At 37.7% G+C, this 14,906-nt stretch overlaps 8 protein-coding genes across 8 annotated transcripts; 5 read left to right on the top strand and 3 right to left on the bottom strand.

The window, feature by feature from the left end:
* Positions 1-161: 161 nt before the first annotated feature.
* Positions 162-1,370, top strand: NUP53 (FG-nucleoporin NUP53; the record flags this gene model as incomplete). The annotated part of the gene is made up of 1 exon (XM_071053363.1): positions 162-1,370. The coding sequence occupies one exon, from the start codon at positions 162-164 to the stop codon at positions 1,368-1,370; it is 1,209 nt and encodes a 402-aa protein (XP_070910771.1).
* A 1,015-nt stretch (positions 1,371-2,385) lies between these two features.
* Positions 2,386-4,527, bottom strand: RIM13 (Rim13p; the record flags this gene model as incomplete). The annotated part of the gene is made up of 1 exon (XM_071053362.1): positions 2,386-4,527. The coding sequence occupies one exon, from the start codon at positions 4,525-4,527 to the stop codon at positions 2,386-2,388; it is 2,142 nt and encodes a 713-aa protein (XP_070910770.1).
* Positions 4,528-4,907: 380 nt separating this feature from the next.
* RNJ42_03197 (uncharacterized protein) lies at positions 4,908-6,494 on the top strand (the record flags this gene model as incomplete). Its single annotated transcript, XM_071053361.1, has 1 exon — positions 4,908-6,494. The coding sequence occupies one exon, from the start codon at positions 4,908-4,910 to the stop codon at positions 6,492-6,494; it is 1,587 nt and encodes a 528-aa protein (XP_070910769.1).
* Positions 6,495-6,511: 17 nt separating this feature from the next.
* TPP1 (polynucleotide 3'-phosphatase) lies at positions 6,512-7,234 on the bottom strand (the record flags this gene model as incomplete). The annotated part of the gene is made up of 1 exon (XM_071053360.1): positions 6,512-7,234. The coding sequence occupies one exon, from the start codon at positions 7,232-7,234 to the stop codon at positions 6,512-6,514; it is 723 nt and encodes a 240-aa protein (XP_070910768.1).
* A 283-nt stretch (positions 7,235-7,517) lies between these two features.
* Positions 7,518-8,216, bottom strand: AIM36 (Aim36p; the record flags this gene model as incomplete). The annotated part of the gene is made up of 1 exon (XM_071053359.1): positions 7,518-8,216. The coding sequence occupies one exon, from the start codon at positions 8,214-8,216 to the stop codon at positions 7,518-7,520; it is 699 nt and encodes a 232-aa protein (XP_070910767.1).
* Positions 8,217-8,481: 265 nt separating this feature from the next.
* Positions 8,482-8,952, top strand: MRPS8 (mitochondrial 37S ribosomal protein uS8m; the record flags this gene model as incomplete). Its single annotated transcript, XM_071053358.1, has 1 exon — positions 8,482-8,952. One exon carries the CDS (start codon positions 8,482-8,484, stop codon positions 8,950-8,952), a length of 471 nt encoding a protein of 156 aa, XP_070910766.1.
* Positions 8,953-9,792: 840 nt separating this feature from the next.
* On the top strand, positions 9,793-11,388 carry ATP1 (F1F0 ATP synthase subunit alpha; the record flags this gene model as incomplete). The annotated part of the gene is made up of 1 exon (XM_071053357.1): positions 9,793-11,388. The coding sequence occupies one exon, from the start codon at positions 9,793-9,795 to the stop codon at positions 11,386-11,388; it is 1,596 nt and encodes a 531-aa protein (XP_070910765.1).
* Positions 11,389-12,567: 1,179 nt separating this feature from the next.
* On the top strand, positions 12,568-14,823 carry BRN1 (condensin subunit BRN1; the record flags this gene model as incomplete). Its single annotated transcript, XM_071053356.1, has 1 exon — positions 12,568-14,823. One exon carries the CDS (start codon positions 12,568-12,570, stop codon positions 14,821-14,823), a length of 2,256 nt encoding a protein of 751 aa, XP_070910764.1.
* Between the last annotated feature and the right edge of the window lie 83 nt (positions 14,824-14,906).

Here is a 14,906-nt window from a genome sequence, read left to right as displayed (position 1 = left end):
TTTCAGGCCGATTTTTAACCAGTTTCCTTATAAACATCATTAAATTACACTGATTTAACCTTGGTTGAAGGCCTATAACTGTGTTGTTAGACTTGAAATAACTTGGAAAAATATATATAGGACATTAGCATTAGAGCCCCCAAGTAAAAAAGGCTTAAAAAATGATAGGATCCTCTTCCAATTTGTTTGGTAACTCTACAATGGGCCATAATAACGTGTACATGAATAATCAAAACAATACCGGATCCAATACCTCTATAAGTAACGCAACTGAGGAGCCACTCTGGCTTCAGGATGTTGCGAGGCGTCCGGTGCCCAATGAGGTCATAAAGAGGGAGGTTAAGCCGTCTGTTTCTCCCACGGCACAATCTAGCGACAATAATAACTCTGTTGGTTTCAATACCCTTACATTTGGAGCTAAGAAGAATATGGGACTGTTGGGTAGCTCTACCAATTTACCAGGGATGTTAAATGGGGACCATGTGAATTCGATATTGATGGACACCAGTGGTGCTCCGCCTATGGTTTCTATAACGGACTGGAGGCGCCAGGAAGGACTGACGAATATGAGGAATATAACCAGTGCTGGAAGTGATATCCGTACTATAGGCACACCAGATAATGTTCATAGTGAGTCTAATCTATTCGAAAACACAAGGTCCATGTCGTCAAACTCTTCCATCGATTCAGATACTGAGGAGAATGCAGTCATTGTCTTTGGGTATCAAGAGACCATTACTAAGCAGATACTTGCATATTTTGCCCAGTTCGGTGAAGTTAGAGAAGATATAGATACCGAACTCGGAGATGACAGTTCAAAAAGATACTCGAGACGAGTGGTAGAACCAATCGAAAGAGAACATGGAGAGAACTGGACTAAACTTACATACGCTGACCGTGAAGGTTATCTTCGTGCTCTCAAGGAAAATGGTACTATATACTGTGGATCTGTTATTGGGTGTGCTCCTTACAAGAGGGATAAAGTCAAACAATTGTCCCCTATTACAAAGAGCAAGACCAACGTATTAGATTCGAAGGAAAGTGTGTCTACTCCGTTATCCTCGCTTCATACCCCAGTTTCATCCAGTTATAGTATACCAGATGTAATACCGACGAAATCAACCTTTAGTGCCCAGAAGTCGCTATTCCAGTCTAAAGAAGAGCAGATAAATACTATGCTGGATAAAGCAAAGTCCACTAACAATAAACGTAAACTAAGCATCAGAGATGGATCATCTCTATTTCTAAAGAATAATGATAAGCTGTACTCAGTACTAGACGAACAACCTACAAAGAAGAGGGTCATAAAGAGAGATGGCTCCCTTACATACAGAATCAGCAATTGGCTTTTCGGATGGAATGATCTTTAAAACCAAGACTTTGTTGGACTTACAATTTCAAGTTTAATGCAAGCTTCTAAAAAGAGTGTTTCATTACTTACTGGCACATAATATTTTAATGATAATTTTTTGTTATATTAAACAATAAACATGAAGCACAGAAATGTCGCTTATATTAAAGCATTTAGAGAAAACTAGGACTGCTGTTAATAATATATTAGAATATGAATCATTACATCTCATTAATTTCAATTTGTTTGGGTATGAAGATCCAGATAATATATTACATGTCGAAAATGTTATTCTAGTAATCTAACTTACTTAACTTTATATGAAATATAATATAAAAGTATTTGGTAACCTCTTAGCTATCTTTTCGCTGTATTATTGAATCTGTTTGATTCGAATGAAAAACTCGCAGACTTAATGTAGGGAACACCCTTAAATAATTAATGACTATTATATATGTGTTTATTTTAGATACTGTCAATGATTATAGTATATTCGTGACTTTTGAACTCGGCAAATAATACTACGACGGGATATGAACTGCTAGAATTGTTTGACAATAACAGCTTTAAGAGAGGAAACTCAGATAATGAATATATTTATTTATGGGTGATATGAAACTATTCATATGACCCATATAGAGAAGTTTTTTATCTTACTCTCAAGATAAATTATTAGCAGTGGCAATAGAAAACACTAGGCTTCTTTTATTAAACAGGCTTTCATTTTAACATATGAAACGGGGAAGGTGAAAGAACTGTTCTATTCCTGATAATTATTTCTGTGGTTCTATAACAATTCTTTACAACGCTTCTGAAAGAATATTTATAAGGTGAAGATAGGTTTACAAGCTGCATGTGTGAATATATTTACATAAATCCCTATATTTATATCATATGCCTTTGCTACTGCCCTAAAATGGGTGGTTCTCAGAAACAATTTATAAACCAGGGCCCGCGAATACTTTGCATTATTTTATTCCCTGGATGAAAACTATTTTCATAGAACACATAGGAATCTGAGTATTTATATTTGCCTATCGGATAATAACTTTCCTGAAACTACCAATGTAACAATTTGTGTGAACATCAGTCATTGCTTTGCCATTAGGATTTAAAGTGATCGACAATTCAATGTCGATTTCATCATTTAATGGAAACTCCTTGATAACAATACCACCAAACCTTTTTTCTACTCTATCAACCTTGAAAAGGGTTTCGCCAGTGTCGCTCCTTTTCAGTTCATATGCGTAACGGTAGTTTTCTTCATGGGTTTGTGGATATATTCGAATAAATAATTTGTTAAATTTATTCCTATTAGCTATTTCAAATTTAGTAGTAGCATTAGGATGTAGGATAATATCATGTAATAATTTGAAGGGCATTGAATTGTAGCGAATGTCGGTTTCGCGTAGTTTATATCCGAATGGGTAATCAGCGTTAACATTAATTCCTGAAACAGCGCATTGGAAATTCTTTGATGTAGGAGGTTTAGATGTTGAGGCAACAATATGATATCGTTCACCACTGGTTAGCGGTAAATCCTTCTTCTCAAACATTCTAGAATTGAGATAAAATTCGTCATATATTGGGGATGTCAGGTCCAGATCATCCCAATGGTACATTTGAAACCCCACTAGATCCTCAGCAGTTTCCATGCAAACAACCATATCTGTGATGACTGTTGTCCCTGGTTCACCTTCAATTGAAAAGTCGATTGAAGTGAGGAAGTAAATGTCATGATCTGAATAGTCAGGGTATTGGAGAGTCTTGATTCTATCAGGTTGGATTGGGCGTTCTATACAATCAAAATCGCAGGCAGGCATTCTTGAACGAACTAGTGTAACTTGTTTACTAGATGCAAATGTCCGAAAGGTCATCATTTTATCAACAGAACTATAACAGAAATACCATTTCCTTTCGTGTGGTTTAAGAACCAATTTTAATAACTGAAATCCAACCTCTGCAGAGTTATCATTGAAACCTAATCTGACAATTGACACCCTATCGGGTATCTCTTGTAAATATGCTGTCCCGTTTTTCCCAGAATCTATGTGGAATTCCAATAGAATCCAAGCGTATTCCTCCCTGTCTGAGTCATTTTTTATGTAATATGATGGTTTGCCAGCTAAAGTATGATATGGATTAAATTTATTATCAGAATAATACATGAAGATATCCTTTGATTTATGAAAAAGTTTTGATCCATCCCAGTTGCAATAAACTTGTAAGAAATATCTTTTCACACTCGCAAAATCAATTGTCAGAAGCTGCTCTTTTACTAATGGGTCCCGTAAAACCACATACTCTTTCTCTGTATTAATATCAAGAACTGCATAATCATGGTATTTCCTTAGTTTTACACCGAAATTGTTATTCTTAGGAACAAATCCACCTGTTCCCATCGCCAGGAGGCATTCACCCTTTTTAAATGGGCCTACAACTTTGGTAAAGTTAAATTCATTTATTCTTGAGATCTCAGGAATCCATCCACAAATACGATATGTATCAATCGCTGTATTTGACCCTTCGGAGTGGTATGACATGGACGTCAGTTTTAGCAATCCAAGTTCTATTACTTTGTCTGTAATGTCAGAACTATGTACTGACATCTGCTTAGTATGGTCTGCATTCATTGTGGGGATATCAGAGGTTGAGACGACCACAAGTCTATCCTTTGAACCATTAAAATATAGATTCATTGCATATAAATGTTTATCAAGCTTTTTCACTTCTGGAACAGTCTTGTTGAATCTATGAATATTTATTAGAGAGACCACTAGAGAGCAATCAGATACATTAGCATGCTGTTCTATGCCTATAAAGTCCTCTTCCGGTATAAGAGGCATCCTGAGAGAGTATTCCTCTCTGTGGCAATCCAGTTGATTAGCCTGCTCAAACACTTTATAAACCACAGGAGAATGTACTATCGATATAGGTATTGGTGGATAGAAATTTCTCGATAACCATGACGTCCTCCAATGGATCCGTTGTTTCGGGGTTACATTCTTGAGTTGCTCCCCTAATGTAACCACAGCTTCTGAAAACTCCTTGTTCTTCCATTGTATTGCTAAATCAACTAGACTGTCCAACTCCCTGTTGCATTTCTCCTTGTCTTCTTCAAGATATATAAACTTGTATGCCCTGAAATAGTACTCCCAACATCGATCAGCATTCATAATTTGTTTTCCTAGCCCTCTTAAACTTTCCAGATGTCGAGCGGGTATATATCGACTTTGTAATTCTGCCACTACTTTGAATATGTCCTTAGTAAAAACTATAGTTAGTTGAAATGAAGTCTCTTTAATTAAGATTTGCCAAGCCAAAGACCATTTAATAAAGATTGATTATCAAATATCCAAAATGACCTTCTTTTCCGAATAATCTTAAACCTTTCTTTTTTATTCATTATGGCTAAGTAGGACTATGAGTTAGTTTTACGCGATGGATGAGGGCTATCCTACATTTAAATATCGTTAAAGAAGCAAACTATTTAAACAGTTTAGTTAGCCAGTTGTTATAAGGCCAGGTGTATATTAGCCAGAGAGAAAGCGAAACGATGGTTGGGCGAAATGTGATGCTGTTGCTGTCTGCTGGACTGGTGTCGCTAGGAGCCGGTACGCCGTACTTGTATTCGTACTGGGCACCACAGTTTATAGAGAGATGTTCCATTCCTGCACAGTCTATTGGGACGCTTTCGTACTCTTTAAACATCGGTAGTTCGATTTTAGGGTCAGTGGCTGGGTTCATAATTGATCGCAACCCACAATTTGCGTGCGGTATGGGGGTTATCTCGACTTTCGTGGCTTACCTATTGATTAAATTGTGTTATGACAGAAGCTATGGTAATGTACCCTTGATCAGTTTTGCCTTAACGCTTGTTGGGTTTGGGTCTGTATCTGCGTTTTATGCGGCTGTGAAGTGCTGTACGGTATACTTTCCAAGAAACAGGGGATCTGCTACTTCAATACCTATTGCAATGTACGCCCTCTCCGGGATGTTCTTCTCTACAATTGGTTCGGTGGTGTTCCAGCACCAAGAGCATAAATTCTTCGTGTTTTTGATGATTGTATGCCCATTGATGATTTCTATCGGACTGCTGTACTTTAGGCTGGACCAAGTACAGGACTATAACACGATTCCCAGTCAAGAAGATGCAAATACTTTGTTAGAAGCTGCACCATTGACAGAAGGTACTACAGGCCATGGTGTTTTGACCTTCTTTAAGAGTAAAAATAAGGATGAAATCGAAATGAAACAGTATAGGAGTACTCCTGAGTTGGAAGTAAATGACTCTGCCACAACTTCGCCATTTAGAATGAGAGATAGTGATGATATTACTCAAAGAGGTGTGTATCCAATAGCCAGCTCTCTGGACAAGGCCTTTGATTCACAGAAAACGCCAAACCAGGCCCCCGTGGAAGTGGAAACTACCATAAAACAAGAAATATTTAATATTAACTTTCTATCTTTCTTTCTTATCCTCGCATCACTACAAGGGTTTGGACAGATGTACATATATTCAGTTGGGTATATTGTTACAGCGGAAACCTCTTTTGTAAATAATCAAGGTACTACATTTAATGCAGAATCTATACAATCGATTCAAGTCACAATCTTATCGTTATTCTCTTTTCTAGGAAGACTAACCTCAGGAACTATATCAGATATATTGTCTAAGAAGTGCGGGTTGCATAGACTATGGAATATTGTATTTGCAGAAATATTAGCTATATGCTCTTGTATTTTACTACTTAGTCATTTTGCAACTCCGGCCATAGAACCAGGTATTCAAATGGCCAGCTTTGGGAATATTCAGAAAATATTCCTTGCGTCGGTAATAATCGGTATATTATTTGGGATTGTATTTGGAACTTTCCCTTTGATCGCTGTTGAAGCTTTCAATCAGAAGTACTATAGCACTATATGGGGCCTATTGACTACTGGGGGCTTTTTCGGAGTCCGTATATTCTCAAAAATACTCTCCAGCGATATGGTGAGACATATGGGTGATACAACAGACAGTATCTGCGGTAACAGTACTGCTTGTTACGGATATACTTTTAAATGCGTGCTATATTTGATGCTGGTAATTACTACATTAACCATTTTTACTATATTTAGATTGAGGAAAACTGTAAACTGAACAATTACATTTAATCGCTATCCATGAAATATGTCTTCCGGAGTCTTGAACTCGATCTCTAAACTCTCGGCAAATACTTTATCGGTATCACTGAAATCTTTATCTCTCCCAGCCGCATCACCACAATAATACTTCCATTTTTTAGCATTACCCTTTAAACTTTTCAAATCCTTAAGGAACATCTCGGCCATGCCAATCTTTGGTTTCCTCATTAAGTCAAATTTAGATAGAACATCTTTAACGTTTCCTGTATCATTTTGTAGCATTGAGCCAATTGAGTTTTGTACTTTTCCAGCGCTAGCTTCCTTTTTAGCTAGTGAGGCAGGCTTCTTGGTCGACGCATATATGAATAGCCTTTGTAATAATATATCTCCTCCTTCCATCTTACCTATATGCCTGAGCATCAATTTGATTTTACCTGTAAAATTCTGATAACTCTTAGAATTAGGTGGGATCGTAACAACACCTCCTTGATTTGTGAATATTACAACAATTGCATTGGGGTCATCCATAACAAGCCTCACTAATGTCTCTATGCTCTCCCTGCCATCAAATACCATAAACTTCCAATCAGAAGCTCCTCGAGCAAATATAACACCGGGTCTCTTTGGTTGTATTAGGGTATGATCAAGGTCAAACCCATATAGGTTCAAATCATTGTCGTCAAACTCCTGTTTCTTAAATCCAATGGGAATGAATTTTATCACGTACGGTAACGCTGTCAATTGATGGCTGCTCATCCTCCGTTTCAACTTACCTGAGCTAGTATATAACTTCCAAGTGCTTATTTTTACAATTCAGCAATATATAGCATCGCCAACAGTTGAATTTACCTTTTTCTTCAATTTTTTTGCATATTATAGCATTGCCCCTAATATTTGTATAAAGCTCCATCATCTTTAGAGTTTATATATTGTTATTTAACAGAATATAATATTTATGTGGCATTATTATGATATTAATTAATGATATTAACAAGAATTTAATGAATTGTAGCAAGACTGAAGTGAGAACGGATATTTCTCAAAGAGTCTCGACTTTGTCCACGGTTTCGTAATATTTACAGACATCAGATTGTTGCAATTCCTTGGGAACATATAACTTAGATACAGATGCAATGTCTGTCTCGAACGCTGATGCATCCTTGATAGACTGTGGGAAATTCGTCACAATAATAGTATCACCAGTTTCGCACTTTTCTTTCATTTCTAATGAGAGTAGTTTGATCAGTAGCCCCTGTGGAAGCCTTTCGAAATACTCCTGTGCACCATAACGGTCATATAAGTTGTTTAATAGGGCCTCGTACCTGTCATCAGTTGTGGTTCGGTGTGATTCAACGACATTGTAAGGATCCACCACTTTGATCTGATCTCTTTGAACATTCACACGTTTCTGCACCGCATTCGCATCAGAATTCATAACACAGTAAACAGATACCGAATCGTTTGGGAAAAGTGCTACTTTACGCTTGAGCCCCTTAGTCAAGTTCTCAAACTCCGCCTCAGAGTACGAATTCTTGGGCTGCTGCTTATCCAGCGAGTTCACCACCCCGACAAAGATCGCAGTGCCTCCCAGTGCGATGAGTATAAGCTTCTTAGCACTAGGTAACTCACTACCGTCATTCGCTCTAGGTATCTCCCTGGGCTTTATCGTAGATTTATATCTGACATTGATATACCTGGGAACAGCTCTAAACCTTCCAAATACCGACCTACGTAACATTGTCCCTTCTTATACCTACTAATTGAGAAATTGTTTGGCTGTTGTATGCCCTGTACAATCAATTGAACTTCTCAGTCCTTCAACATTTTTATTTTGAGACCACTCGAGAAAGGGCTAATGTGTGTGGAAAAAAAAATTATAAGAGGACATTAATATAAAAAGTATTATCAAATTATAATAAAGTCTATATAAGGACTTACGAGGATTGTGTAATAAGGCAAAAGGTGTTTAATTGTAACTGAGTTTGGTTGTTTTTATTTAAAGAATGTCGTTGGTGAAGTTGGCTAATACCTGTGCCCATTTGCAGAATTGTTCTCGTGTGAGGTTGTCGATGACGTCTATACCTTACACGAAGCTACAGTTGCAGTTTGCTTATAACTTGTACAAGCAAGGGTTTTTGAGTTCTGTGCAGCGTGGGTCTACTAAGGGTCCGGACCAGGAGTACGTTGAGGTTACTCCCGACAACATAGCTACCAGGCGATTGTGGGTTGGGTTGAAGTACCGTGACAACACGCCTGTGTTAGGGAAGTGTAGGCTGATCTCCAAGCCCAATATGCGTATATCGCTTCCACATGAGGACATGAGGAAGTTGTGTTCTGGTGTTTCGGTTAGACAGATCAAACCTTTGCAACCTGGGGAGTTAATCCTTGTGCGCACCGATACGAACACGATCATGGAGATCAATGAGGCCATAGCCAAGAAACTAGACGGAGAAGTTCTGTGTAGAGTAAAATAAGATATATAATAGTATACCATGTAAATATAAAAGAATATCATACAAAAGATAAGATATACCCTGATAGTATATTATAATCACCAAAACATGAAAAAAAAAAAAAAAAAAAAACTGCCAGTAACAAGGGTCTACATATTGTAAAGACAATCGAATATCATAGCATAGCATAGCACAGCATAGCATAGCATAGCATAGCTATATACAACGCAACAGAATATAGTAATACAATACAATATAATATAATATAATATAATATAATATAATACAGTATAGTACAATATAATATAATATAATACGGTATGGCACGGGTGTAAATGGGTGCAAAAAAAATAAAACTGCTCCTGGGGAGGTTCGAACTCTCGACCTTCAGATTATGAGACTGACGCTCTTCCGACTGAGCTACAGAAGCATACGTTCTATGGATGTACTTATAACTTACGGCCACCCCACAAAGAGAATTTGAAAAAAAAAAACCCGAGCAGGGTAAGCATGAAACCCAAAAAATAACCCAAAATAAAAAGATAACAGCCAATCACCGTCGAGGATCATATTGAACGCCTAGAAAAAGCAGCAGAAGGGGAGCAGAGACGAGAGAGAGAGACGAGAGAGAGAGGGCCTTAAGCTGAAGGAACAGAGCCCCCCAGCGTGAGAGAGAGAGGGAAGAAGCAAGAAGCAAGAGGGAACCAATGTTAAACCAGGGATTTTTTATTTATTAAAATGGTCTTGAAAGGACTATTAAAAGAGGTTTTTAAACATCTTTGACTTTAAAACTATTCTAAATAGGAAGGAAAAGAAAGATTTTGGATAAACCAAAATAGAATAAAATATAGTAAAAGAAAAATGCTATCACGTACAGGTTTACGTACTTTGAGAACTGTCTCTAGAGTGAGAAATGTTAGATTTGCGTCTGCGAAGGCCTCTCCAACTGAGGTTTCTTCTATTTTGGAGGAGCGTATCAGAGGTGTTTCTGATGAGGCTCAATTGAACGAGACTGGTCGTGTCTTAGCTGTCGGTGATGGTATTGCTCGTGTCTTTGGTTTGAACAACATTCAGGCCGAGGAGTTGGTTGAGTTTGCGTCTGGTGTCAAGGGTATGGCTCTTAACTTGGAGCCAGGCCAAGTTGGTATTGTGTTGTTTGGTTCTGACAGATTGGTCAAGGAAGGTGAGATTGTCAAGAGAACCGGTAAGATTGTCGATGTTCCAGTCGGTCCAGGTTTGCTTGGTAGAGTTGTCGATGCTTTGGGTAACCCTATCGATGGTAAGGGTCCTATCGAGTCTGTTGGTACTTCGAGAGCCCAAGTTAAGGCCCCAGGTATCTTGCCAAGAAGATCTGTTCACGAGCCTGTGCAGACTGGTCTAAAGGCCGTTGATGCCTTGGTTCCAATCGGTAGAGGTCAGAGAGAGTTGATTATCGGTGATCGTCAAACCGGTAAGACTGCTGTGGCCTTGGATACCATCTTGAACCAGAAGAGATGGAACGATGGTAACGACGAGTCCAAGAAGTTGTACTGTGTCTACGTCGCCATTGGTCAAAAGAGATCTACCGTGGCCCAATTGGTCCAAACTTTGGAACAACACGACGCCTTGAAGTACTCCATCATCGTCGCCGCTACTGCCTCTGAAGCAGCTCCACTACAATACTTGGCTCCTTTCACCGCCGCCTCCATTGGTGAATGGTTCAGAGACAACGGTAAGCACGCCTTGATTGTCTACGACGATTTGTCCAAGCAAGCCGTCGCATACCGTCAATTGTCCCTATTGTTGAGACGTCCTCCTGGTCGTGAAGCTTACCCAGGTGATGTTTTCTACTTGCACTCCAGATTGCTAGAGAGAGCCGCTAAGATGTCCGAGAAAGAAGGTTCCGGTTCCTTGACCGCCTTGCCAGTTATTGAAACCCAAGGTGGTGATGTCTCCGCTTATATTCCAACCAACGTTATCTCCATTACCGATGGTCAAATTTTCTTGGAAGCAGAATTGTTCTACAAGGGTATCAGACCTGCCATTAACGTCGGTTTGTCCGTCTCTCGTGTCGGTTCCGCCGCCCAAGTTAAGGCTTTGAAGCAAGTTGCCGGTTCCTTGAAGCTGTTCTTGGCCCAATACAGAGAAGTCGCCGCTTTCGCTCAATTCGGTTCCGACTTGGACGCTTCCACCAAGCAAACTTTGGTCAGAGGTGAAAGATTGACCCAATTGTTGAAACAAAACCAATACTCTCCATTGTCCGCAGAAGAACAAGTCCCATTGATCTACGCCGGTGTCAACGGTTACCTAGATTCTATCGATCTAGGTAGAATTGGTGAATTTGAAAAGTCTTTCTTGGCTTACTTGAAGGCTAACCACGAAAACATCTTGAATGATATCAGAGACAAGGGTGAATTGACCAAGGACCTATTGGCCTCTCTAAAGAGCGCTACTGAGTCCTTCGTCGCTACCTTTTAAATTTAACAAAGAACTAATAGAGAAAAGGTAAGAACAAACAGACTACAACATAGTTATTATAATGTTGTGATATATTATGAGACCCATGACTGCTATAAAGGTATTGAGCTAAGATAACAACAACAGTGGAAACATAAAACAACAAGAAAAATAAGAAAATTATCGTTGTAGATATATTGCATGTTATCTATATCTCAAAAAGTTTTTTTATTTTTATATTTTTTTGTTTGACTTTTCTACCATACTTTTTTTTTTTGCTGATTACGCAGTCAGATCCTCACCTACATTAATAAATTGCTGTGGTTCTTATGTTAATTTCTTGTCTTCTTTTTTTATTGTTTGCTTTGTTGCATTATTCTCATTTACTATTCCTTTTATTCAAGATATTATTCTCATTTTCACCTTAACCGTCAAAGAAAAAACTTATATTAATAAAAAACAAAAAAAAAGCTCCATGTTTAAAGAGAAAATCGAGACATATTTCAACTAGTCAATATTGTAAATATTTTGGTATGGTCTTTTTTTATATTCTAAGAAGAAAAACAAAATAAAAATAATTTTATTTCAATTATTTTCTTTTATCATTTATATTTTTTATTTTTTTTGTATCACTCTGTCAAATAATCAACAACAAAAACATTATACTCCACTAAATACAAAGGGGATAAGAAATATTTAATCAAAATTAAGATAATATTCAATAAAAATTATTACTATTAAAAAAAAAATAAAAAAGTAGAAAGTGTTAAAGAAGAAAATTGTTGGGAATTAATTACTGGTAAAAAAAAACCTCTTTTGATTATTATTATTATTTTTATTAATATTATTTTTCACTCCCATCTACTTATTATATCTGAGAACAAATGTATATAAACATATCCTCTCATTAAATATAACTAAACCTTTCTTTAAGATAAAAGTTATGGTTGGTCTTAACTCTATAATTGTATATAATATATGTAATAATACACGACTGCATATGACTTTCGTACCAAGATAGATTTTATATGCTTTATTTGCCATTTTGTGAAGCGTACTTGCCAGATCTGTGGGTAGTATAAAGATTTGTAGTTACGTGAGCTATTTTAGCATTGTTACACAGTTCTTGATTATATTTATCAAGAGGACAGGATTACACGCTTCTCAAGCATATAGGATAGTTGTTCGCTTTTCATAGGCATGTCGCAGCTCGAAGATGAGGGTTTGTTTACCAACAGATCAACTGTACTCGCGAACTTCGAGGAGTGGATTAAGATGGCTACAGACAACAAAATCAACTCTCGGAATAGTTGGAACTTTGCACTAATAGATTATTTCTATGATCTGAACGTTTTACGAGACTCAGAGAATAATATAAACTTCCAGAAAGCATCGGCGACTCTGGACGGTTGTGTCAAGATCTACTCATCGAGGGTGGACTCCGTTACGTCGGAAACCGGTAAGTTATTGAGTGGTCTTTCTCAGAGGAAAGCTAATGAGGGTAAAGGTACTTATGAGGCTGGAACTGATGCTGAAGGAGGAAATGAAGCTGGTAATGACAGTGTAGAGATCGATCCACTTACAGGGCTTCCTGTTGGAAACGGTTCAGATGAATATTTAAGGAAGAGAAGAGTACATAATCGTGTGTTAGAGACCACTCTGGTAGAATTTGACACCATAAGAATGAAGGAATTGGATCAAGAGCTGAGTATTGATCCCTTGTTCAAGAAGGCGCTTGTGGATTTTGATGAAGGTGGTGCAAAAAGTCTATTACTGAATACTTTGAGCGTTGATGAAACAGGCAGAGTCGTATTTGATGCGTCAATGAATAACAGCTCTGAAAATAAGCCATTAGATACCATCAGCGAAAAGGACGAGACCGTAGATCAACGGTATTCAGAGGTAGCTGAGAGCAATGAAGCTGGTGATGTTACGAGGGAGACAGAAATTAACTCGGAGACAAGTAGGTTGACTAACAGTATCATAGAAGAGGATAGTAAAGCTGACTTAACTTTAAATAAGTCTTTTTCAAATAATTTCCAGTATTCAATGGATGATGAAGTTCTGGGGCTTGGGATCGAATTTATCAAATTCGATGATATAGCTGTATCGGATATCTCGCCATCATTGAAAAATCTTCGTAATGTTGTGGCTGACATAAATCAGGCGAAGGGTTTTATTGACAGTGTTAACAACAAGTTTGATAACTTCCTTACTGAAGAAGAACTTAAAGAAGCTATTCCTGAAAATGACGATGGGGGAATTAAAGATTTTGACACTGGGATAAATGAGGAATTGGAATACTCGATACACCATGAAATGGATGACAACTTATCGGTAAATGATAATGTATTTGATGATAACAATGGCAACGAAGATTCGCTGTCAGATGATGATGCTGATGACAATATTGATTCAATTATGGGTAGTATAATGGAGCAAGATTTGATGGCCTATTTTGACGAGAAAATGAATAAAAATTGGAGAGGTAGAGAACATTGGAAAGTCTCAAATTACAAAAAGGTCAATGCAGTGGATAACAAAACTTCTAGCACAGAAAATAAACCCGCACCATCAGGCACAGGTGATGATGGTAAAAAGAACCAGGCAGACAGTAAAAAGGACAAGAAGAAAGCGTTTGAAGTAAACTTTTTAGAAATGGACCCTGAAATTGAGGATAAAGTTTTTGAAAGTAAAAAGCGAACAGCAATTGACATGCCCCAAAAATCTAGATTTGACGACACACATTATTTACTCCCAAATGACTATCATTTTTCCACTGCCAAGATCACTAGTTTATTTATCAAACCCGATGCTAAAATGTCAATATTCAAGAAGAAGGTTAGATCAAAGAAATCAGAGATAATATCGCCCACTTCTGGAGAGAATGACTTGGATAATGTGCCTGAAATAGCCGACGAACAGTTCTGGGCAGACAATTATGAAAGACAAGAGAATGAAGCCAACGGAAACGACGACGAACCTGAAGACAGTAGAATCATAGGCGCTGCGGTCGAAAATCCATTCGAAGACGACGGTATAGACTTTAACCAGGCATTCGAGGAGAACTCAATTGGAGAAGAAAGCGATAAAGGTCTTTTCCCACAAACACAAGAGGATATGTTAAAACTGCATCAACCTGAAGCCAAGGTTAATTACTCACGTGTTTCCAAGAAAGTTGATGTAAGAAGACTAAAGAAAAATATTTGGTTGTCAGTTAAGAGCGTTGTCGCAGACAAAACTGAAGCTAGCGAAACAGTGATCACATTCACCTTTACGGACATCACCAAGAATTTAAGCAAGTTCTATTCTCCGGATACTTTGAAAGATTTATCTACCAGTTTTTGTTTCATTTGTCTGCTACATTTAGCCAATGAACACGGTCTACAAATCAAAAGTACACCGGATTATCAGGACTTAGAAGTCATTTACGATACCAGCCTTGTAGAGGCGTAGCTCTAACATTTCAGTTATGTGTTTTACCCTCTTATATCTTATAGAATTCTATAAAGAAGTTGTAACCATTAAAATAATAAATA

Source organism: Nakaseomyces bracarensis (assembly GCF_045282275.1).
Source record: "Nakaseomyces bracarensis strain CBM3 chromosome Unknown Scaff11_0, whole genome shotgun sequence".
NCBI classification, from domain to species: Eukaryota; Fungi; Ascomycota; class Saccharomycetes; order Saccharomycetales; family Saccharomycetaceae; genus Nakaseomyces; species Nakaseomyces bracarensis.
This window is presented reverse-complemented; position numbering and strand designations above follow the sequence as displayed.